Source organism: Schistocerca gregaria, chromosome 6, assembly GCF_023897955.1.
Source record: "Schistocerca gregaria isolate iqSchGreg1 chromosome 6, iqSchGreg1.2, whole genome shotgun sequence".
NCBI classification, from domain to species: domain Eukaryota; kingdom Metazoa; phylum Arthropoda; class Insecta; order Orthoptera; family Acrididae; genus Schistocerca; species Schistocerca gregaria.
This window is the reverse complement of record NC_064925.1, coordinates 134,393,099-134,419,700: the sequence shown is the minus strand read 5'-3', so window position 1 is coordinate 134,419,700 and position 26,602 is coordinate 134,393,099. Positions and strand designations below refer to the sequence as shown.

At 41.4% G+C, this 26,602-nt stretch overlaps 1 protein-coding gene across 1 annotated transcript in view; it reads left to right on the top strand.

Moving 5' to 3' along the window:
* The window catches only part of LOC126278372 (uncharacterized), a 538,771-nt gene extending 512,541 nt beyond the window's left edge, over positions 1-26,230 (top strand). The window contains exons 5-6 of the mRNA XM_049978444.1: positions 1,298-1,496; positions 22,951-26,230. Of these exons, the coding sequence (XP_049834401.1) occupies positions 1,298-1,496; positions 22,951-23,054 (303 nt within the window). The 3' untranslated portion in view covers positions 23,055-26,230. The remainder of the gene's footprint in view (positions 1-1,297; positions 1,497-22,950) is intronic.
* The last annotated feature ends 372 nt before the right edge of the window (positions 26,231-26,602 follow it).

The window sequence follows — 26,602 nt, the reverse complement described above, 5'->3', positions numbered from 1 at the left end:
CCGAAGTTAAGCTCTGTCGCGCGAGGTCCGCACTTGGATGGGTGTCCATCGATGCAGCCATTCGCTGTTGCCATTTTTCGGGGTGCACTCAGCCTCGTGATGCCAATTGAGGAGCTACTCGACCGATTATTAGCGACTTCGGTCAGGAATACCATCGTAACAACCGGGAGAGGGGTGTGCTGATCCCACGCCCCTCCTATCCGTATCCTCCCCCGAGGGTGACACGGCGGTCGGGTGGTCCCTGCACGCAACTCGTGGTCTGCAGACAGAGTGCTTTTTTATATGTCTCTCGCATTTATCATTTCATTTCTAATCTCTACTCGTTTAACGTCTTCTTCTACTTCTTCAAAGCAGTTGGTGTTTTTCATTCAACTATTTCCTACACCAAATATACTGTTTGTGAGTCTGTTGTTGTTCATAGTATGTATGTGGTCGTAGAAGTGGCTAGTGGTTAGCGTCTGTTCACCATGTATTTAACATCTGTAATCTCGAAACGGGATCATCATCACAACCATCTTCAACTTGAAAAGGTATATGGACTTGGGTATGCTACAGAGCAGTGGATCTAATTGACGGGGACGCTACTTGTGTGTGATAGCTGTGGTTGAGAATTTGTATTGGCCGGGACGGTTAAGGCAATCATTTAGAGTAGTGGAGCATCGGGCTTTGAGCCCTGGCCCAGCATAAATTCTCAACCTTAACCATAGTTTCATTTCAATATCTGTAGTTGACGGAACTCTTGATTTCTCGTAATGTAGTTACTTTACGGTCAGAACTGACACCACATATCAATACAACGTAGTTAGGTTCTGCTTCTTCACGTATACAGGCTTTAAATGCGTAACGTCAAATATTTAATACATTATTTCATTTTTAACGTAATGAGATGCCTGAGGCTATTTCATAAACTTGAGTTCTAGTCCCTAAAGAATTGAGGGTGGTTGTGTTATGTGTATCATACTATTTAATGATTTTCGAATGATATAATTAACTTTATTGGCACGACAGATGTCGTGTGCCCTTAACTCTATCCACCCCTTTCTTCTGCACAGGTGCGCTTCATGAATCCTGATATTTCACAGCCGTCACGTTTCACTGACTTTGCAGCAGAGAAATTTGTTTCAGCTTATTGTGTCCGGCGTTGTGTCATGTTTCTCCCTTCATTTGTAATGCACGTTGCCATTTAGATATCGGTCCTTTCACGAACCGCACGGGGCACTCTCTGACTAAAATGTTATGTAATCCCCGTCGCTCTACACACGCGTGACATTAATGCGTGACACCCTGGTGTGTGCAGATCCCTGGGAGCCACTACCAGCAGACGGAGCACCGCGATCCGGACAGCGAGCACCTGTCGTGGTCGACGTCGAGGCTCAAGATGCACCTGACGGACGCCCACGTCGGCACCATGACGCTCACCTGCGTGGCCGCAGTGCCGGGCTTCGCCGGTGAGCCCTTGATCGACTTCATCGACCAGAGGGAGCACTCAGCCACAGGTACGTTTATATTCACCACCAGAACCATTTCTAATCGTACAGTGGCGGCCGATGTGGCCGATCGGTTCTAGGCGCTTCAGTCTGGAACCGCGCGACCCCTACGGTCGCGGGTTCGAATCCTGCCTCCGGCATGGATGTGTGGGGTTCTTAGGTTAATTAGTTTTAAGTAGTTCTAAGTTCTAGGGGACGGATGACCTGAGATGTCAAGTCCCATAGTGCTCAGAGCCATTTGAACCTTTTGAATTAGGTCTATAAAACATATACACTGAAGTGCCAAGGAACAGATATGGACAAGCGTGCAGAGTTAGGTAAACAGGAGGAATACGGCGCTGTGGTCGGCAGCACCTATATAAAACAAGTGTGTGGTGCAGCTGTTAGATCGGGTACTGCTGCTTCAATAGAAGGCTATCAACATTTAAGTGAGTTTGTGGCGTTATAGTCGGCGCGTTACCGATGGGACACAACATCTCCCAGATAGCGATGAAGTAGGGATTTTGTCGTAGTACTATTTCACGAGCGTACCTCGAATACCAGGAATTAGATAAAACATCAAATCTGCGACATCGCTGCTGCCGGAAAAAGGTCCTGCAAGAACGGGGCCAACGACGAGTGAAAGGAATCGTTCAACGTCACAAAAGTGAAACCATACCGCAAATTGCTGCAGATTTCAAAGCTGGGCTTTAAGAAGTGCCAGAGTGCGAACCATTCAACGTAGCATCATCGATATGGGCTTTCGGAGACAAAAGCCCTCTCGTGTACCCTTGGTGATTGGACGACACAAAGCTTTATGGCTCCTATGGGCCTGTCAACACCGACGTTGGACTGTTGATGATTGGAAACATATCACCTGGTTGGACGAGTCTCGTTTCAAATTATATCGGGTAGATGGATGTATACGGGTACGGAGACAACATCATGAATCCATAAACCCTGGAGGTCAGCAGGGGACTAATCAAACTGGTGGAGGTTTTGCAATGTCGTGGAGAGTGTGCAGCTGGATTGATATGGGACCTATGATACGTCTTGATACGACTCTGACAGGTATCACGTACCTAAGCATTCTGTGTAATCTCCTGCATCCAGTTATGTCCATTGGGCCGGCCGGTGTGGCCGTGCGGTTCTAGGCGCTTCAGTCTGGAACCACGTGACCGTTACGTTCGCAGGTTTGAATCCTACTTCGGGCATGGATGTGTGTGATGTCCTTAGGTTAGTTAGCTTTAACTAGTTCTAAGTTCTAGGGGACAGAAGACCACAGATGTTAAGTCCCATAGTGCTCAGAGCCATTTGAAGCATTTTTATGTCCATTGTGCATTCCGACGGACATGAGCAATTCCAGCAGGACAACGCGACACTCCACAGATCCAGAATTACTTCAGACTGGCTCCACGGACACTCTTCGGGTTTAAACACTTTGCTGGCCACCAAAATTCCCAGACATGAACATTATTGAGCATATCTGGAATGCCTTGCAACGTGGTGTTCAGTAGAGATGTCCAGCCCCTCTTAGTCTTACGGATTTATGGAAGCCCTGCAAGATTCATAGTGTCAGTTCCCTGCAGTACTACTTTAGACGTTAGTCGAGTCCATGCCACTGTTAAGCTGTCGCTCTTCCGAATGCTCGCGGGGCCCCTAGACGATATTATGGAGGTGAACCAGTTTCTTTGGTTATTCAGTGTAATTACACTGTCTTCGTCTGTAGAGCTGAAGAAATACTAGAAGTAAAGTGTTGACAAGTGTCGGTATGAGAGATCATGATTTTCATAACTTAGATTTGTTATTCGTCTCGAGGGTATTAATTTAAAAAACAAGTCAAGTTTCGTTTCAGGTCTGTAGAAAACTGTAAACCAAATAATCAGCAAATACTTTAAAAAAAGAAAATTTGCTATCATAGCAAGGTGTAATCGAACCTCGAATGCACTAGAAGCTACCTAATTCTATCAGCTAAAAGAGTAGCCCGCACAACTCTCAGCAAATTTTTTATGCCACTTCACATTAAAAATTGTTGCTTGGTAAAATCTTTGTTATTAATTCAGTCCTTATGCCACTCCCACATAATATTTGACACATTTCAGTAAAACATATATACTCGCTCTGAATTAATAGTAATTATTGTTTGTAAGGAGGGAACAAATTTCTTGCAGGTACTGGCATCTATATCCGTGGCATTGCTGTAGGTCAATCTTCGTCGTAGCTTGCTTCCTGTATTGGTACTGTGCCATGAACCGATTTGTTTCCTGTTGCCCACTGCTGCGGGCAGAGCGGTGTGCAAGATGGTGTTCCCAATGTCAGGTGCAGCCCGCATGGAATAGATGTCCCACCACATACTTTATCTCATGTATTGCCTTTAGCAGCCATATTCGTCAATTATTATGTAAGCCATCATAAATGTTAGAATGAGCTGTGACATTACTGTCGTATTGTTTCATTGTCATTGTTGCGTAGTTAATATTTCATGCGTTCTATACCTGTGTGCATTTGATGTCGTTTTTTTTCACTGGGGGGGGGGGGGGGGGGGGGGGGTTCACTGCTGGTGTAGCCGCAAGGTCCTGCTGTCGGCAAAAGGAACTCTGTGAATCTCATCAGGAGAGGTACGGCTCCCAAGGGAGATGGACAGTTTTTGTGGATGTTGGTTGGTAGGTTGTTTTTGAGGAAGGAGACCAGACAGCGTGGTCATCGGTCTCATCAGTGTACGGAAGGATGGGGAAGGAAGTCGGCCGTGCCCTTTCGAGGGACCATCCCGACATTTGCTTCAGTGATTTAGGGAAATCACTTTTGTGGAAGTGAGGCTACTGTGTGCTTCAGGCAAAGCACTGGTCTATCTGTGGGCAGGGGTCGCTCCTGCCACCGCTGCCTTTACAGATTGTTTGGGTTTAACATTTTCACCTCCTCGCTGCACATATTAATGGCCAAGATGCCATGACACCAGCATGAGAACTCTTGTTTCTCTTACACAAAAATTCTTAGTATCCTTCGAACTGAGTCGCCCTGCCACTGCGCTTACCGTGGAATGCGTGACCAATCCAAGAAACACGGCTCCAGGCAGATGCCAACCTCATGTATATCAGTGTGCATATTTTAGGCTAAAAGTGGGACGTTTCTACTCAACATCATGGAGTCATTCCCCCACGTAGAGGTTTTTGAAAGTGGAGCGTGAGGGTTATAAACATCAATTGTGGGCATTCATCACCAGACTTGTGTCAAGACAGTATCACCTCCGGCTGTCGATGGTGTTGATTACCGTACTCAAGGTGAATTAATGAAACGTAACTGTCGTAAAGTACGGTAGCGCGATGTAGATTGTGTCCAGCACGCTACTTGCTTACTTCATATCCCAGTTTGTGTTGCTTATTTTGGTTACAGTTTGTGGCATGTTCTTCTATTGTTATCTTTAATTTCACGAGCTGCCCTAATCACAGGTGTAGTTGCTATTTCTGCATGCAGTCCTCTACACGTTTTAGCACCTCCCCACAGAGTTACCTCAAGTCTGTAATTTGGTTTGAGTTTTAAAGACCTTCGTTCTCTGTTAATTTTACTACGACTTACGTCAATCATTAAAACAAAACATACTGTTATTCTGTCTTCACCTAGATTTCAAGATCCGTCATTGACCTAAGACTTTTCCGTAGTCCACAATAACAAAATGCAACCTGTTTTGCTCAAAATTTTATTGTTCGCTCTGTGGCGGTGTTTTCGTGACGTGTAGTGGCCAAAATGTACTGTTTACACGGAGTCTTCCAAATCACTATTTTTTTACGTGACGTAGCGTGTAAATTTTGCCAGTGTTTGGGTGAGCTGCTCTTGTAACCGACAGAATGAGGTACCTTCTGGGACATTTGATGTTCGATTAGACCATGCTATCATAACATTATATAATTATTCTAGAGTATTTGGTGATTAGTTACTGTACTGTTGTCTAAAGGTCTGCAGATGGTTCATAGAGAACCGAAACTGATCACTTAAAGTAATTAATTCGGAAGGACGCATAATAAATTTGTTACAAAACCAATGATTGCGGATTTTATCTCCAAAGACATTATGTAAATTTATGCAATGTTTGATAAGTCATATTGGCAATATAGTAATAGGAATCATCTACAGTACAGTAGAACTACTGGTAGACGCCACAAAGAGGGGTAGATCAATTTAGGGTCCAGAAACCGTAGGATCCTGGGAAGCACATAGAAGATAGATAATAATATCAGCTGGTTTATTAGGCCACGTTTTATTCTTCCTCAAAGTTTTTTGCTGTTCGATGTTTATGACCCGAAACTGGGATATTTTTCAGCATTCTACTGATGTCAGAACTGGCGGAATACTGTCAAAAGTGCCGCGCTCAATTATAGAATATATTCTCTCGCATTTACGGAGAAGAAATTACCGCGTAAAAATATTCAGGCTGTTACTTGTGGGTCGTCGTCATTGGTAAACACTGTAAACAGATGCCCGCAAGAGGAATCAAAAATATTATTGTTCTCGTATCACTTCGGTTGTTCCCTGGTAGCTGTTTACGTTCTCCGCTCGCCATGGTGAGATATTTACTTCCGCAATAGCGTGTATCCATAAATACAGAAGACTGTAGCCGTCGTTTCAATTGAAACTGTATTCATTCTTAGGTATTTAGACGGCTTCGCGGACTTCCTTTGTATAAATATTACTTTCCCTGCATAGCCCACTTATATTCTTAAAACACATTATGTGGTCACATTCCTGTTGGCGCTCCGTCACCGCCGATTTTACCTTTTAAGTATGCGTGGAGCTCGTACATCTTTAGGCGTTCTTTTACTGGCCTTCTAATTTTACCGATATATACTGTTCCACAACCACAGGGTGACTTCATGTACTTCTGCAGTTCGGAGGCTGACACGGACGTTCGCTGTGGTTAGGAAGAAGTCTTCTGCCCTGTATCGTCCACCAACAGCAGCAGGGAAATTTTCAACCAGTAACCCTATTTCTCTGAAAAAGTGCGCTAAATGTCCTGTCCGTTTCAGATTTAACGAGACAATGTTCTTCGACAGTGGGCAATCACCCAGGAAACCTATGGAAACTTGAAGAAAATCCCAATAGAGAGACGGAAACGTCACGCAGTGGAAAACTTACAATACGAATACGACCTTACCTAAAGATGACAAGATTTTATCACCAGTGATAAGGGCTACGAAAACCCGCAGACTTACGAAGTAAATAATCTGAAGAAATACAAATCTACATTCACAACTTGGTGAAATGCGTGGTAAGCACTGTGCTGATCAACAATATATTTAATCACAACCAGTTTCGATCATTGATCATCTTCACTATGAACAAATATGGTGACAACTTCACACGTCATACATGCTATTTAACCAGATAAGATGCCATAGCGGACTTGTAAACAATATAAAAGATACTTCATGGCATAATACCGGCTTCAGAAAACAGAAAACATTGAAAAATGAAACCATGTGACAGCAATAATTAGGCAGTACCATTACTCAGGCCTAGCAACATCCAGCAGGTTGGCAGTTGTGTGTTAATCTACTCTGTGTAGCTGTGCATGACCAATGAAGCTGGGCACTGTCACATGGTTTCATGATTCCTCTTTGCTTAAGCCGTTATTATAGCGTGAAGTATCTTTTCCTGATGTTTGCAAGTCAGCTCTGGCATCCTTTCGGGTTAAAGATCATGTATGACGTGTGAAGCCGTCACAGTATTCTTTCACTGTGAATACCATCAATGATCGAAACCAGTTGTGAATAATAAATGTATTGTAAGACAGCACATTGTGTACCATGCATTTCTCCACGTATATTGATACTGCTGACAGACGCGAGAAAAAAGAAATTGTTGATATGCTGATAACATTTTACCATGTTTTTATGAAGTTATTTTTCTATCCGTGAGTTTGGTGGGACATTTGCAGTTAGTTTAAAAGCAAGTATTGCATTAGCTAGAGATTAAAATTATAAACATAGCTCAGAACTGAATGACTATGCACCAGTAACTCGCTTTCTTCTCCGTTTTTCTCTGTAGTGGTGGGAGTGGGGGTGCAGAAGTTCGGTAATGTCTGACATCTATAATGACCTGCATGATTGACATATTGTGCAGATACTGTGGAAATGCATTACAGTGGGCATAGATGTGGATGGGCATGGATGTGTAGAGAGAATGGGGCAGAATAGATGGACAGTGAGAGGTGAGAGGAGAAGAAGGACAGGAGAAGGAGGAGATTGACATAGGGAGGAGATGAGCACGGAAGGCAGAGGAGGAAATGGACAGAGTAATTAGGAGGCAATAGGCAGAGATAGGTGGGAGGAGCTAAATAGGATATAATAAAAATGTCTTAAGGGGGGTAAGACGTCAAAAGGGCCGCCTTGGAGCAGGAGAGGCACCACGGGACATTTTATTTTCTACTGTCTATACTTTTACAAATAAATTCATAGAACATTGTCAGCATGACCAGAAATGATTCAGGATTCACACTCACAGCATAGGAAGTCCAGTAACATAACAAAATAATTTTTTTTTTTTAGATATGAAATTTCATCATTTTTTCACTTACTGCTGGCTGCATTTGTTGCTATAGGTACTTTTTTTTCACACGTTAGAGAGATTAGTTGATGAACTTTGCACAACATACAAACCATACTTACAGGTGTATGAAACTCTAGAATTTTCCAAATTTATTAAAAACTGCGGTAAAAATTAAGATAATTAACTACAAAATTTGATTTTTCTAAACATAAATTTTAAAACATAACAGCTCATTCATTTTTTCATAAATTAAATAGATTCTAGTGTTTCAGACACCTGTAAGTATGGTTTGTATGCTGTGCAAAATTCATCGAACAGTCTCTCTTACTTATGACGAAAGGTGTACCTATAGCAACAAATGCAGTCAATAGTAAGTGAAAAAATGATGAAATTTCACATGTAAAAAATGACTTCGTTATGTTTTTGAACTTCCGCTGCTACGAGTGTGAATCCTGACTCCTTCCTGGTCATGCTGACAATGTTTAATGAATTTACTTGTAAAAGTATAGACAGTGGAAATTAAAATGTCCTCTGGTGCCTCTCTTGCTCCAAGTCGGCCCTTTTGACGTCCTACTCCCCTTAAGCGGATAGTGTCTTTAAGGCAGGCTACACAATGAATGTCAACAATAGATACATAATAGCAGTGAAATGTGATAGAACCACGTAAGGTGGTGCTCTAGGAATTGGGAAATGAGTCGCTGGAAGTAGTAGAAAAGATTTTCTGTGTACATAACACACAGGAACTGTACTCAATGAAGTACTTTGTGGATGGTAAGTACCTATTACAAAATTTCCATTATTATGTTTAGTGCATTAACAGTTTGTCAATACTTTTTAATTATATTTTTTCGGAAACGGCACTTCGTTATCACCACTTCTTCCTCTTCCTTTAAAGCAAATATGAGCTGCTGCAGCATCCCCATAGTTACCCCCCCCCCCCCCCTCCTTCGCCCCTCTGCTCTTAGCTCACATTCTGCACATTCTGGATGCTGAACTGTGAGAGTAAAAAATTATGATAGCAACGCGTAACAGCTACGGGGAGTTTAACTTCTTAATATCGTCAACTGTTTGAATATCATGGTGTCTGTCCGTAATAAAGTATTGTGTTTCACTGTTCAATTTTTTTTAATAAGTTAATGTGAATATTGCAACTCTTTAATTCCATATTATTAATTTAAATGGTGGTACAATATGTTGCTCATTACATCAGTGTTCAAAGTAAACTTGTATCAACAGTGTTAGTTTACTCCAAGTTAACATCCAGAGGAAGTAATACATATAAAATATATTGTGTATTTTCACTGACACCTCTTGTGGAAATGGAATACAATTGTCGAAGTATTTCCACTACCACCAATCGACTTTTACTAGGTTACTTAAATGAAATTTAAAAGAGCGGTTTAGTTGTTTCCTTAGCATGTTGTTAATTCCATCAAGAGTAACACTAGCATGTGATGGTGCAGAGCTGTGTGTACGTTGATGAGGATACTAGATGCAAACAATGCTGGAATGGGCTGCTAGAAGGGTGGAGGATTAGCTCTGATAAATGCCGCAGGAGGTAATCCCGAGAGATTAATGGGGGCGAGCTAGAGCTACCTGTGGGACGATGGTTGTCCCTCTGGTGCGAGAACAAGTAGGTTGGTCTTTATGTGGATTTAAGGTTAAGGATTAGTTCATTGAGAAGCTTGGCAGATAACTGAATACTGCCTACTATAATTATTATACAGGCTAACACATCTCATCGCTAAGGAAATCAACGTATGTCTGCGATCTTTTGCGATTCTCTCTTATGTAAGCCTTTAAGTATTCCAGTTACCCCATCAGGGTGTTTGTGTATCATATGTTTACCTATGTGAACTGGCAGCAGACTCTTCAGCTTTCTCTTTGTGTTGAGAATTATTCGTTGATACCTATAGATTGTTAGTGCATTGGAAAGCCTTCCAATCAAAGGTTGTTTTTCACAGGAAATCACTGTAAAAGCAACGCAACTGTACGAGCGGAGCTTATGTTTTATTGACGTACACCTGTTGTTATGTTTGGTAAATATTTGAGCACTACATTATCGGAGCCATTTGTCTACATTTGTATGTGTGTAATACGAGAACGAATGTGAGCGAGAGATAATATAATGGGGTGTGGAATAACTGTCGATATTTGTACAAATAACAAGCTTTGTTTACAGTTGCTTGCAACAGAACTTTCACGGTTGAACGAGAGGCCCCTTTCTTATTTGTTGTAGTTAATCACACTCTTACGCTTGGGTGATTGTTGCTCTGTTTCGTAGCATGGACTACGCAACACCAAAAGAGTAGGGCAGTCTTATTGATCCATGATTGATTGTGAGGCGCGACGATGCCGTCCCAGAAGTGTTACCGCATGATTGTGTTAGTTGCCGCCATCAAGCCCAGTGGACTATGAGTTTGCTTGAGATATCACCTCCAGTTCTGAATGTCATCTGCTCTTTGCTGCCATCACCCAGTAGTCGTACACGTTGTAGATCTTCCGGAACATGTTTGGCCATCGGTCTTCTGGCATGCAGTATGATTTGGATTCTGTGCATCAATATAAGCATTATGTGTGGCTCATTGTACAAGGTGTAGAACTCAATGTTGTGACGGATCTTCCACTGCCAACTTTCTGCGACGGGGAATCAGATTTCATCAGCATTTCTTTCAAGCACAGAAAGCCCGTTCAGGTTTTGTTTTGTTCCGTGCAGAACAATTTATCAGATAAGTGTTTATAGATTATCTTAAAAAATTTTGATAGACTTCTCTTACTGTGGATAGAATGCAACCTCGTCTGCGTTTGGACTTGCCTAAAGGGCTCCTATCTGAAACAGCACCCAGATATTTGATTTCTTGAATTTAGTCGTATTGCCCACCTGGGGTCTATAAATGTGAAAGTAAACCACGTGACCTATTTTTTCTTTCTTTTATCTCAGTTAATATTTTTGTCTGTTGATCTGGAGTCATTTTAGGTTTAGACAGGATGCGCCGATCAAGCATATTTCAGTCCATGTAAACGTACATCGTACCAGATCACGATTAGCGTCTGCCGGGGCGGTGGTTCGTCGACAAGCGGAATGGATTTCCTGATACTGTATGAGGCGCACACATAGCCTCAAATCGGCGTGTACCAAGTCAGACAATATTACAAAGCATGCCTTCGTGAGCCCATGAGAAGCTCTGAGCCCATTGGAATGTGGTGAGCAGTGATGCAGACACAGGGAATCGTCTTATGTACTCGATAGGAAGGATATGGTACTCGGTGGTGTATATGCACAGTGATTCTAGTCGTCCAGCACTAAGTGGCGAACGATTTGAAGCACACTGGCCGGTCCGTACAATGTTACAATCCTCAATAGTTTACGTTGGCCATTAAAATAGGAACGCCATGAAGACGGGGAGCGAGAGTCGTTAAAATGCCTCGAAGTATACTACATGCTTTGTTTTGGAAATGGTTATTATTTTAGGGTAACTGAAGAACGTTGGTAATACCGTCAATATTATCTGTGTAAGGAAAGTTTCTAAATCAGAAACCCTATTTTAGTGTTGTTTGTTTGCGATAAAAAGCAGTTATGTCTCTTGAATGTTTACCACTATGTACGATATTGACGTACCTATGTTGTTCCGAAGTGCGGAGCAATTTTCCTTCCCACATACATGCATGTCTGAGGGAAAAAGCACAGCGGAAACTACAAAAGTTGTAAAAAAATGAAATGTATTCGCTATTGTGAAAGTTAGCAACCACAACTGTATAATGAAATGATGTAAATACTAATTGTGTCAGTTGCTAAGCTGTAACGACACAGCGCCGTTATTTTATGACCATCGTTCGATTATACTGACCACGAACGATGAAATCTTGCTTTTAATATTGTATGGATGTTGCCATCTCAAGGAAGACGTGTGTAGCCGTAATGTCACCTACACTAACAATGAATGTTTTTTTATCTAAACACGGCTAGGTTGTTAGCCGAAACTAGTGATCTGTCCAAATGAGGAAGATCTCGTATGCGGTCTTGTCTCACGAGTTTTCAATGTATAATATAAATAACAAAATTTACAACATATCGCGTGACTCCTGGTTGACAATGTCAACAAACTTTGCTCCGAGTATCTGAGGTCATCAGTCCCCTAGACTTAGAACTACTGAAACCTAATTAACCTAAGGACATCACACACGTCTGTGCCCGAGGCAGGATTCGAACCTGCGACCATAGCAGCAGCGCGGTTCCGGACTGGAGCCCCTAGAACCGCTCGGCCACATCGTCCGACGCAATAATTGTTGCTTGTGCTGGTGGGGTCCAGTATCTCTCGTGTGAATACGGAATCGTATCCAAGAGGACCGTACTCACCTCCATTCAAGATCTTAACGACTCCACGCGCCTTGCGACTGAGAGAACAAATTTTTGTCTCGTACCTTGAGTCAGGAAATGAGCTTGTTGGTGGCAAGACAAACAAATAGCAGGTAGTTACTTTTTTACGAAAAATCTATAGCATCAGAAGTAAAGTGGCCAATGGTTTATTCATATACGGAGACGATTGAGAGAACAATTTGGATCTATTTGGCACTGTCATAGGGCGCGAGAAGTATTGTGAAACACAAGTAGCGCTCAGTGTTTAACTGTTGTGCTGTGTAGAAAAGTGGAGTACAGATGTTTATCGTCTGAAAGCAGTCTCATTTTAAGAATACTGCAATGTCAATTGTTAGTACCTCCCTCATCTACTTGGAGGTCGTATCCACACCTGTGCTGCCATCTTCTGTTTGCTTTGCAGGGTGATACACACAGTTAAATACGTACATCTATATTTACTCGATTATTCAGTAATTCACTTGTGTGTTTGGTAAGAGGTCCAGAGAAACATTTCTCGACTGATACACTCTCAAACAGCGAGTGGGAAAAAATGATCGTTTTTCCTGTCTGAGCTTCGATTTCTTTAAATGTATTACAATGGTCACGTCTCCCTATGTACATGGTAGTTGACAAAACGTTTGGGCATTCGGTGGAGAAAACTGGTGATTTAATTTCATGAAAAAATCTCTCCACAACGAAAAACACCTTTGTTTTAACGACAGCCACTCTGTTGTGCTTATGATATCCGTCACACTGTCTTCCCTAGTTCGTGATAACACATAACAGTATGTCCTTCGAATTTCTCAGTATCCTCCCAATCCCATCTGATAAGGATCCAATACCACACAGCAGTACTGCGTAACAGGACGTACAAGCGTATTGTAGACAGATCTTTAATAAATCATCTTCAGTAATCACTTTGAAGAACTCACACTTTTTATTGTTGAGGGTCGATTGTCGATTTCCGCACAATGCAGTTATCTGGTGTAAATCTTCAGATGCTTTTACTGGACGGTAAAATACTACATCATCTGCGAACTATTTAAGATGGCTCGTCTGAATGTCTCATGGTCCTCAATTCAAGCATCAGGGCTTATTTATGTTTTGCATTTTAGAATATCCATAAGTTCCTCAGTCTTCCTTGAATTCTTATTCCAAATGGGTTAAATCATATCTGGAGTCGTAATCTTTCTCCATTCATTCTTTCCAGTTCTTCATTCCAGTTTCATTTATATTCTATTGTTTTACTGAGGATATTAAATATACTCAGTTATTCCAACACTTCCGAATTTCTAAATTCGTCAGCTCTTATGCATCCATCTACTGCTCTTAGAAATCTCATCTCTGCTGCCCGTATGAGAATGTCTTTGCATTTATTTATAACCCGCAACTCACTTCCGTAGGGAAGCATTGAGAGAGTAATCTCAGCGTTGCTTCTTCCCTCGTATTACGTTTGGGTATATGTTTATTTTACAATACACACACACACACACACACACACACACACACACACACACACACACCACACACACACACACACACACCACACACACCACACATACACACAAAATATGCAGTCGCAAACTTTTCTAAATTTGTCTGTATGTTTCGTCGTATTCATATGTGGAGTCGCAACCTAAATACCTAAAGTGTTTGACCTGTTGTATTATTCTGTAATTAACGACAGAAATGTGTTAGTACAACATGTTTTCCTTTAAAATAAACCATGATATTGCTTTATTTTCTCAAATTCCTTTGTGTAGATCACCGGCCGGCCGGTGTGGCCGAGCGGTTTTAGGCGCTACAGTCTGGAACCACGCGACCGCTTCGGTCGCAGGTTCGAATCCTGCGTCGGGCATGGATGTGTGTGATGTCCCTAGGATAGTTAGGTTTAAGTATTTCTAAGATCTAGGGGACTGATGACCTCAGAAGTTAAGTCCCATAGTGTTCAAAGCCATTTTTTGTAGATCACCTTCTTTCTCCAGCAGCAGTGTGTTGTCGTCTGCATGTAAAAGGAAATTCAAGCGAGCAGTTGTTCATTTTAATCGTTCCGTTAAAAGTCTTCTTCCACTTCCGAATTCTATCATCTCAATAGATTTTAAAAAGTGGAAGGGACCTTTGCCACCTGCAGCTCGGGGTAGCCGCGCAGTCTAGTACGCCTTGTGACGGTTCGCGCTGCTCTCCCCGTCGGAGGTTCTAGCCCTCCCTCGGGTATTGGTGAGTGTTTTGTCTTCAGCGTAACTCAGTTAAAGTTAGATTAAGGTGTGTGTTAGCCTACGGACCGATGACCTCAGCAGTTTGGTCTCATAGGAACTTACCACAAATTTCCAAAAAACTCTGCCACCCTTCTTTATCTCCTCTGTTTGTGGCTATAGACTGTGTCACAGTTCCATTTATACCTGAACGGATATCTGTGTGTTTTTACAGATTCTTTAAAACGTTTATTATTTTCCAGCATTTCTCTCTACCAACATTATCGAAAGCCTTAGTGATATCGATGTATATTAATTGGGTTTCCCCGTTACATCCTCTCTGTTTTTCTTTATTTGTTTAATTATAGATTCCCATGTCTTGTCGATCTGCCCCTCCAAAATCCCATTTGTTCTTCGCCTAATAAACTCTAAGCCATAATCTTCAGTCTCTTCTTTACTGTAATTGCGTAAACTGTGTGTACATATTCTAGTAAGCTAATACTTCTACACTTTTCGCAGTTATTGCAATACGCTTTCTAAATAGTGTTATTACGTTTGCTTGTGACTGTGTATCCGAAACAGCTCTATTTCTCCAACAAATCACAAACAAATGTAGGATTCTCTTATATCGTACACTCTCTCCTTGTTTTTGCTGTTCAGTTTTATAATATCCCTACCATTACCTTTTGTATTCTGTATAGAGTTAAGGCCTTATCTTAATTCATGTACACATTAATCATCTACACGTGCGATTTTAATTTCATCCTCTTTACTCGCTGTGGACCATATTTGTTTACACTACAAATTGTTTTAATGTTCTATCCCTATTCCTTCTGGGATACTATTTATCTGAGCAACTTCTTTTTTTCTGAACCTTTGCAATGTTTGGTGACCTGCCATGTGCCTTCTGTGAATATCGTCTTGTATTAGGCTTATAAACCTGTTCCAAGATTCTTGATGTGCTCATTTTACTGAGGAACCTGCTGAATTCCCCTATTGTTCATAAATACGATCACTCTCCTCCATTGGTTCATGGAGGTAATTAAGATAAGCCGCTTGTGTTTATTATAACGTTCACTAATTACAGTAGCTAAATTTTAACGCTTTCTACATTCTACACTTTTCTCTTGTTCCTGTGGTCTCTTTATCAGCTTTCTTAACTGCAGCTCCTTTATTTTTCCGTTCTTTCTCTATTTCTTCCCATTGTTCTTCTTGCTCAGTTTACTGATTAAGTATCCCCTGACAGAGATCGCGTATGCTACGTTCATTTAGTCGATATACTGCGTAGTTTCATTCTTTCATCTTTTCTTTTGTCAACGTTTTGCTCTTTCTCCGTTTGTTGTGTAGCAGTATATCTTTTTGAGATGACACCATGAAATGGTTAGGACGTATGCACTAACTTCTGTGTACTATTTTCTTCCTCATCTTGATTTACAACCATTAGTTTATGATAATGCAGTCATTAGAGTGTCGATCTGACCATTTTTTATTTATGCATATGTTTATAGTTATCATAAATTATTAAAAAACTGAATTTCTAAGCAATCTTTCATTGTTATTTATGACTCGTTTCGCCCATCGTTCCTGCTGTCCTTGGGTTATATTTGTTTCTTGTCAATGCGTTTAAAGAACCAGTCAGTATTGTTAGATATTTGTTGTTACAATTTTCCAAAACTATTTTCAATTTGGCATAGAAATCCATCGGAGCCTCAGTCTTTCCCTTATCGAAATAGAGCATGCAATACCCTCTATGAATTCTTTTGTCACTCACCTTGCCTTGCTGTTTTCTAGCTGATTATAAGTATTTATAGTAATGTCTTCTGTTATCTTCAGTGTAATAAAATTACGATCTTTCTCAGCAATCATCTGTTGTTACTTATGATTGATTTCTCCTACCGTTCCTACAATCTTTGTGTTGGGTTTGTTTCCCAGCCATACTTAAAAAATTCCTGGGAGTAATATTAGAATTTCATTGTTATACGTGCCCAAAACTAATTGCAGTTTGGCTTAGAAATCCATAGCCTCCTCTTTCTTTTCCTCCTCAGGATGGTACACACAAAGAGGTTGCCATTTACATACATAAGAGATTTTAAAAGGGAGTTACAGGGTGTAGTTATGCAAATGGAAGTTTTAAAATTTCAACCGTCAGTGAGGAGAGACAAAACTTGACTGTCATTGCATTTTACATACCTGAGATTACCTTTTAAACATTTTATAGAAATCGTCTCATCTGTACGACTGGATTGTAGTTTCCTATCGGAAGGGTCAGAGTTCATAGTAATTACCAGGAAGTGAAGCCAGAGTTATATCTGTGGTTCCCCAAGTAATTTTTTCACGACCTCTGCAGTTTCTTAACTGATAACAGATATAACCAGAGTTATATCTGTGGTCCCCCAAGTAATTTTTTCACGGCCTCTGCAGTTTCTTATCTGAAAAAATTACTTGGGAAACCACAGATATAACTCTGGTTTCACTTCACTGTAATTACCATGAACTGTGACCTTTCCGATAGGAAACTATAATCCAGTCGTGCAGATGAGACGATATTCTGCAGGGACGCATTTTGAACAGAAGCCGGTTTCGAAGACAGGGGCCAAAAGCCTTCTGGAAATCTAGAAATTTGGAATCAACATGTCAGTTGAGTTAAAAATATTTACTGAATCCTTGGTGCTTATGTGTCTAGAGATAGTTTTCTTAGAGGTAGTTCATAGCGTTGCTATGCCGTATGTGTTCTAGTATCCTAGTTGAGGATGTACATAATTATAGTTCCAGATTCAAATGGCTGTAGTAAGAGAACCACTCCTCGCAATGACGTCATATTTGAACAGCATACTCTTGCCACAGAGGCAAAGGCAAAAGAAGTCATATAAAACACACACACACTCACTCACACACACACACACACACACACACACACACAAAGTGGCCGATAGGTGGCGCTCTAAGCACCAGAGTATGCACACTAAAGGAGTCGCGGCACATCGCTGTCCCTCAGTTTGCGTTCGAGATGCCTAATGCAGCTGGCTCGATAAAGGGTCGCGCGCTGTTGGTAAAGCTAAGAACGGTGACTGCCTGCTAGTAGCCTTGCAGTGGTTCCGACATTCAAGGGTATGTAAAAAGCCATTGGTCCTATGTGTGCTAAGGGTCTCGTAACTGAATTCGGAGAGATTGTTTCTTTAGAAGCGCATTGTGGCAGAGGGAGGAAAGCAGTTGATTTGACGTCTGTCGAAGATGTCGCCAACATTTTCGTAGGAGGCTTTGAGCAATGATATATAAACATGCAAAACACGGGGAAATCACCCGAATCGGGACTTGCTTGTGAGCACGATGCATGAAATCCTATGAAACTTACTGTATTGCTACCCATACCCATATTCAGGATTTGCTTCCTGTCCACAGCTCGTGGTCTTGCGGTAGCGTTCTCGCTTCCCGCGCCCGGGTTCACGGGTTCGATTCCCGGCCGGGTCAGGGATTTCCTCTGCCTCGTGATGACTGGGTGTTGTGTGATGTCCTTAGGTTAGTTAGGTTTAAGTAGTTCTAAGTTCTAGGGGATGATGACCATAGATGTTATGTCCCATGGTGCTCAGAGCCATTTGAACCATTTGATTTGCTTCCTGTTGACCTTCCAGCGAGATAGACTATCGCTCAGGAATTTCTTGTACTCCAGGAAGTGAACAATGAATGGCTATGCCACATTCGGTAGGCAGACGAAGCCCATTTGTATCTCCAAGGACATGTCAGTGTGCAGAACTTTAGAATATGGGCAATGCGAAATCCGGATGCACATCAATCTGTTCCACTTTGTACAGCAAAGATGGCCGTGTGGTGCGGGATTTCAGCATCGGTTATCGTAGGACCGTCTTTTTTCGAGGAGGTGAGTCCTGCAGTCCTCCTACCTGTGCCATCACTGGTAAACGCTATGAGAGACGCTAGCGCACCAACGTCATTTCAGCTCTTCAACAGTGTGCGAGCAGGAACACTTTTATGTAACAAGCCGCTCCTTCGCTCATTTCACAGCCACGGAAGCGGCTGCTGCGGAGTCATTTTCGAAATGCCAGAGTTGTCAGCTGTCATTTCATTACAGCCTGGCCAAACAGATCACTTGATCTTAATCTGTGTGATTCTGGCTGTGGGTTTATATGATAGATGTTGTGATCAGTGCTCCAATTACGAACGTAGCTAAACTGAAGGCACGCATTGCAGAACGCATTATGAATGTGACCTCCGATACAATCTGATCTGTTGTGGAATATGATATTTCTTCGTTTCAAATTACACCGGAAACCGGTGGATAAGATGTTGAACATGTGTTGCGCCCGCCTCAAAACAATTGGAAACCGATATCCTTTTCGTTTTTATGTGATTTTTGGCCCATGAAAATTAAAAACAGCTGTTCAAAAATGTTCAAATGCGTGTTAAATCTTATGTGACTTTACTGCTAAGGTCATCAGTCCCGAAGCTTACACACTACTTAAACTAAATTAACCTAAGGACAAACACACACACCCAAGCCCGAGGGAGGACTCGAACCTCCGCCGGATCAGCCCCACAGTCTATGACTGAAGCGCCCTAGACCGCTCGGCTAATTCCGCTCAGCAAAAACAGAAGTCATTTTTTTTTTGCTGGTTTTGGCCTCACGACAATTAAAAAGACTTTTCGCATTCCACGTGGTACGACCTTGCAATGGTGGATGGTGTAACCTAAATAACAGTGCCACAACTGTTAACTGATGAACATGTGCAGTCATGTAGCCTACACTGAACAGTACGGATGATACCTGCTACTAAAACCATAATCGTCATATTGCGATTTATGAGTGATTTGTAGCCTACCGCGCTTACAGGGCCATCTAGAGGGTGATTTTTTTCCACCGTGAACAAACCCTAGGGATCGATCGATGAGAGGGCACGGAAAAGTCTAATAAACTTATGTGCGGAAATGCACGAATTCCGTGGTAGAAACCATTTATTCAGTCATACATTCTTACAGAGACTGCGGTCTAATACGCTCTGTACCATGAAGCCACAGTGACAGTATGCGTGGTTTCCTACTAGAGGGTCGAACTGCTCCTCATACATCATACTGTAGCGCCCTGCCTGCAATAGTAATGGTAACGTTGTGTCCGATTGACTTCTGTTGCTGATTCACCTTGTAGAGAACGTGATACAGCGTTGCAAATAATGCTACCGTATCCGAATCTAGAGCTTGCCGACATAGTGTTTACTTATGGAAAGACAAATGGCAACAAGCGGCGGGCAGCAAGGTTGTATCACGAGACTTATCCCCGCCGACAGAAATCACAGCATTCAATATTAGCCAAACTGTTTCGCCGTTTGTTTGAGATAGGGTAGTTTCAGGAAACAGGAAAGCACGAAATGATCGGACACCAGACATGGCGGGAAATGTAACACTACGGAAGATAACAGCCGCGTCAGTAATAGGCAGTTGTCCCGTCAGTACAAAATGAGTTAGGCGACGGCGTGGAACATTCTCCATGCCAATTGTTACTACCCTTATCAGTTACAGCGTGTGCAGGGCTAACTAGCGACCGACTTTCCACATCTGGAGCAGCTTTGTCACTGCTTTCTTCACCAGGCAACCACAATTCCGGGATTGGTGTCATCCATCCCATTCAATCATGAGGCCACCTGTACGAGGAGTGGTAACTTCAGCTTTCATAGTAGTCATCTGTGGGGCTGTATGCAGAAACCCTATGGTATGGTGACAGCGAATCATATGCATCAGTGTAGCAGGAATGTGTGAGCCGGAATATTTTGGGACCATTCTTCCTTTCTCATCGCCTAACGGGTCTAAACTATACGTATGTCTTGCGGGTGACTTTGCCCCCCCCCCCCCCTGGAAGAAGAGCCATTGCTCAGTCGTGTGTTCCCTGGTGAATATCTCAAAAGTATTTTGTATGAAAGACCTAGTTCGAAACAAGGACACGGCAGTAGACAACATTCCATTAGAATTACTGACAGCCTTTGGAGAGCCAGTCCTGACAAAACTCTACCATCTGGTGAGCAGGATGTATGAGACAGGCGAAATATCCTCAGACTTCAAGAAGAATATAATAATTCAAACCCCAGAGAAATCACGTGTTGACGGATGTGAAAATTACCGAACTATCAGTTTAATAAGTCGCAGCTGCAAAATACCAACACGAATTCTTTACAGACGAATGGAAAAACTGGTAGAAGTAGACCTCGGAGAAGATCACTTTGAATTGCGTAGAAATATTGGAACACGTGAGGCAATACTGACCCTAAGATTAATCTTAGAAAATAGATTAAGCAAAGGCAAACCTACATTTCTAGCATTTGCAGACTTACAGAAAGCTTTTGACAATGTTGTCTGGAATACTCTCTTTCAAATTCTAGAGTTGACAGGGGTAAAAGACATGGAGCGAAAAACTTTGAGGTCGCCGATGACATTGTAATTCCATCAGACACACCAAAGGACCTGGAAGAGCAGCTGAACGGAATGGACAGTGTCTAGATAGGTGGATATAAGATGAACATCAACAAAAGCAAAAGGAGGATAATGGAATGTAGTTGAATTAAATCGGGTGATGCTGCGGGAATTAGATTAGGAAATGAGACGCTTAAAGTAGTAAAGGAGTTTTGCTATTTGGGGAACAAAATTACTGATGATGGTCGAAGTAGAGAGGATGTAAAAGGTAGACTGGCAATGGCAAGGAAAGCGTTTCTGAAGAAGAGAAATTTGTTAACATCGAGTATAAATTTGTGAGGAAGTCGTTTCTGAAAGTATTTGTATGGAGTGTAGCCATGTATGGAAGTGGAACGTGGACGATAAGTAGTTTGGACAAGGAGAGAATAGAACTTTCCAAATGTGGTGCTACAGAAGAATGCTGAACATTAGATGGGTACATCACATAAGTAAAGAGGAGGTATTGATTAGAACTGGAGAGAAGAGAAATTTGTGGCACAACTCGAGTAGAAGAAGGGATTGATCGGTAGGGCATATTCTGAGGCATCAAGGGATCATCAATTTAGTATTGGAGGGCAGCGTGGAGGGTAGAAATCGTAGAGGGAGACCAATAGATGAATACACTAAAACAGATTCAGAAGGATGTAGGTTGCAGTTGGTACAGGGAGATGGAGAACCTTGCGCAGGATAGAGTAGCATGGAGAGCTGCATCAAACCAGTCTCTGGACTGAAGACCACAACAACAACAACAACATCACTTACAGCGTGTGTAGGGCTTACTAGCAACGGACTTTGGCGGGAGCAGTTTGTCACTGCTTTCTTCACGAGACAACCACGATTCCGAAATTTTAGTCATCCGTCCTATTCACAGATGAGGCCACCTTTACGCGGAGTGGTATCTTCATTCATAACAGTCATCTGTGGGATAGTAAGCAGAACCCCCACAGTACTGTGATAGCGAATCATCAGCGCCGGTGTAGCCGCAATGTGTGGGCCGGGATAATTGGCGTCAGTATTTTGGGACCAATCTTCTTTCCACGTCGCCTAACGGGCCGGATCTATAGGCATGTCTTGCGGAAGACTTGCCAATGATGATGGTGCTCTGTCCCACATCACCATTGACGTCCGGACGCATCTCAGTCGTGTCTCCCCTGGTCAATATCCCAAAAATATCGTGTACGGAGAGCCCATTCCAGATGTGGAGACACTGGAGCAGCTTTCTCATGCGGCCTTAGATGCTGTTTGGAGGCAGCCCCGGCGATATGAACGTGTGCTACACAACTGGCTACAGTGCGTACACGCTTGTTTTGAGGCACATGGAATCCATTTTTCAACATAAAAATGTTCAAATGTGTGTGAAGTCTTATGGGACTTTACTGCTAATGTTATCAGTCCCTACGCTCACACATTAACCTAAATTATCCTAAGGACAAACACACAAACCCATAACTGAGGGAGGACTCGAATCTCCGCCGGGACCAGCCGCACAGTCCACGATGGCAGCGCCCTAGACCGCTCGGCTAGTCCCGCACTTTTTTTCAACATATGCTGTAACTGTGGGTGCATGACACAGAATGTATTACACCACAGTCTCTCTAATAAAGTATGGTTGAATAAAATGTCTCTAGCACGGAAACCATGCATTTCCGGAAATAAGTTCAGACATTTTTATGTTCGATATCCTCTCATCGCTCAATCTCTAGAGATTGTACACGGTGGAAAAAATCACCCTGTACAGGTAATTGTTTTTTCATGTTATTTGCCCATGTGTCATACAATCCTGATCGAATCTAATGTCATTCTGCACAGTGGTTCTCTTTCTACAGCGTTTGGAACTGGATCTTAAATTATGGACACCCTGTACAAATCGCCTGTATTTTTCTTGGTTGTGTATGCGTGCAGCCTTCTGTTGTTCGCTTTGATAAGAACTGTTGCATGTTCGCAGCTGAGGTGGTGGTGCCGGTGCCCGAGAACGCTGCCTGCCGGGGGAATCCCCCGATTGTGTCGCAGCTGCTGCTGGCTCTGCTGCTGTGCGGCGCGCTCCTGTGACGTCACTGGCCGTGATGGCCGCCACCTGCGCCCGCCGTGCCAAGACAGCCACACCGGCAGCTCCTCAGCCTGCTGTCGGCGACCGCGTCGAGCCAATCAGCACCGCCCGCGACTAGTCAGAGGGGAGAGAGAGAGGGGGAACAACGGGGAAGAAGTGTGCTTGCTTTTTTGGAGTCACCCTTGCTGTTGACCAAGTCGTTTCTAAATGTTTCCCGCTTGAATGAATTTTCATATGGTTGTCTACAGTCTTTTGCTCAGTTCACTACTTAAGTAGGAAATTTTGACCTAAAGTGGAAAAATGACGGCTAAATGCGGCACTTTGGAAATTATTATATGATTTATTTCTTCTCTTGCTGTGATATCGTACCTTGGCTAGCGGCAGAACACCTTGACTCTTTCATATTATTACACATATTCTGGACTTGACTACAACTACAATTACTCTACAAAATTTCTGCACATCTTTCTTCAGGTACACCATTTTACGACCAGCGGTATCTAACAGAAGCCAGTGGCTACGCACTACATTGCTCAATGCTAGGAACACACAGATTCTGTCAATAAATTGCTGTAAATAAGTTCATAGATTTCCTTATACATTCTACAGCTTGAAAATCTAAAAGCAGCTATAATAAAGAGTTGCTCATATGCCAATTTCAACGTAAGAATGCAGGATTGGACAGTTACCTCTAATTACTGCAGAGCGTACTTAATCAGCAGCAAGAATATTCTGCAAGTCATAAACGCTGCACAGAATACGCCCTGACAAAAATATTTATACCCCTTTACTCTTTCAAAATTTACGAAAATAAGACGTACAGCTCCGTAAAATATAAACCATTTCAGAACACTTTTTAAAATGAGGCTGTAACATTAATTACTGAGTAATGTAAATTACTATGCTAAAAGTAAATTGCGCTTGAAAGACAAGTCAAGTTCACTAACATCAAAGAGATTTGCCGACATATAATTCTTTATTTCTCTTTATTTCGTGACAGAGATAAAACTCTTTAGTTTATTAAGAACACGTAATCACCAGCAATAATTGATTCAACACCATCACACTGGCATAAACGCTTCACCCAGTGGATCAACATTACCGTTGACTGATACCTGGTGTTCTCAGCATATGGGCTCTTCCAACTAAACTTCGGTGCGTATTTTAAAAAGTAAAAATAAAACGGAAAGATTACTAACCGCACCCCACTGTTAGTGATGTGGTGTACAGATCTGGAAACCAAACATTTACTGAAGCCCTCATATTTTAAAAAGATACAGTTATAATTATTTTAATGTTTCACACAATAAGATATCTTATTTCAGTTAATGGAAGTCTGGGGAAGTGAGACAGAGAGTGAAAGTTTTAATATCGAAGCATATTTTTATCATCTGAAGCGTTGTGACACATGAATAAAAGTACGACTTATTTGTCTCTGTCGCCGCTGCCGTCTTCGTTGTAGTCCAGTTTATGGAATAATAGGGATGAAGAGTTCTTATGTCGCACTCTATTCTCACCGTATACTTCCATCTCTACATAAATCTTCGTGTTGTACTATCAGTGTCTACTCAATAGTTGATCCATATATCCTTTAACTGTTTTTTCCTGCACCATTGCCACTCGCTTGTTTACTTGTGCCATTCTTAGAATGATCAAAGCATTTTGTGTCGACCCAATATACACCCCAAAATTCCACTTTGTGAGAAAATTCGTGTTTGCTCTTATATCAATTACGGATATTGGAATATTTTTCTTGTGTCCTTTTGCATTGCACAGATGTGAAAGCGTGAAGATTGTCAATAATGATGGGCTCCGAGTCATTGCCGTGTGGTTCCTGGTACTACTATTAGTATGAGTCATTTATGGCCAATGCTGAAGGGTGTTTTAAGTGTAAGTCAGAATCCACATACTTGTGAAATAAATCTTGAAAAGATGTGTGCTTTACAAGTGGCAGATTAAGAAATGCATCGTCCAAGAATCGTGCTGACTACTGATATACTATATGTGTTACATGTGCTGGAAGTCGAGGCAGCTTAGAGCACACTTGTGAATGTATCCATTTTTAACCATCTACGTTAACATATTTTATAAAAAAAATCATTCTTGAATTTACAATTGCTACTGAAAGAACTGTTATTTTACAGTATATGTAATATTATGATGTATTATACATATTCTATGTCATTTATTCTTTAATAATTGGTAACCCAAAGCTATTGCTACACTTGTCATATTGATGATTATTTCACGTTTCTCTAAACCCACATTTTATATACAAGTTTCAATTCTATCCTCAATGTGTGGATGCTCTAACATATATGTCAAGACTTTCAGTAAAACCAGTCTTCCTGTGTAGTTAGAGATTTCTAATAGAAAATATACATTTGCTTCGTCAGGGTAAGGTGATTGTTTTGATAAAAAATTTCATCTTGATGTTACATATAATATGTAGCAGCACAAAAATTTGTGTCATATTTCCACTAGCAACATTACCTTGGGACTAAGACAAAGTGTCAAATGGTATAACTTTAATTCTTATAGTTGGCTTAAAAAATAACAAAACATTCATGCTACATATCCAAATGAAGCGCTATTTTCATATATGCTGAAACTGGAATACCCACAAAAAATGCTTCCGTTGGTTCTAAGAAAGCCAAAATCAGGTATTTTTTTAAGGAATTATATTTTTGTCCGCCTAATTGGTGTAATGATGACTGAATCTTTTCTAACATCTAAGTGGGTCGTTCGTATTGAAATGCAACGAATATCGGCCTACTTCTTCTCGTCTTACGACGCAGATTTAGTCCACGCTACCTCGCCTGATCCGCAAATTTTGGAAATTATAATTCATACATTGTGGGCCTTATGATAGCTCTCACAGTGTAAAGAGACCAATGCAAAGTACCCTATTAAATTTTCATTTTCGAGTCTGCATTTACTGATAGGGAAAAAAAATTTCGATGAACAAGTTACTAATAAATTGTGATGTGTCATAAATAAAACTCCTAAATGAATGTATTTGTTGCAGTCCCGTGAAAATAAAACTGGACACAATTGTGGCACAAACTATTGTGATGTACAAGTTGTAGATAATTATGTTTTTGAATCGTCTCTGTGTGTAAAACTGTGAATGAAATAATGGAAATAAACGTGTTGTTGAAACAAAATTATAATATAATTTAATAATATATTTATTGTCCATTGCTTGTTTGAAATACTATGACAATACATTTCGGTACTACCCGGAAGAAATATATTCGCCATAAAAATGCAATATATCTTAACTAAGAGATGCTGGCGAAGAAAATGGAATGAAAGGATGAAAATGAAGAACAGTAGATTCGTTCGCTAAGGTTCTCTGACCTAATACGTCTTCTCCAGTAAATTCTGCAAAATACTTTTAAATATGAATAAAAATTAAGTAATGGGGAACAGTAAGAATCAGAATAAGGGACTGTTGAACAACAGAACTGGTGGAAAATCTATAGTAGTCTTAGTGAAAGAGTTCCCTTATGTAGGGCAGACGTGTACAGAAAAGACCAGAACAAAA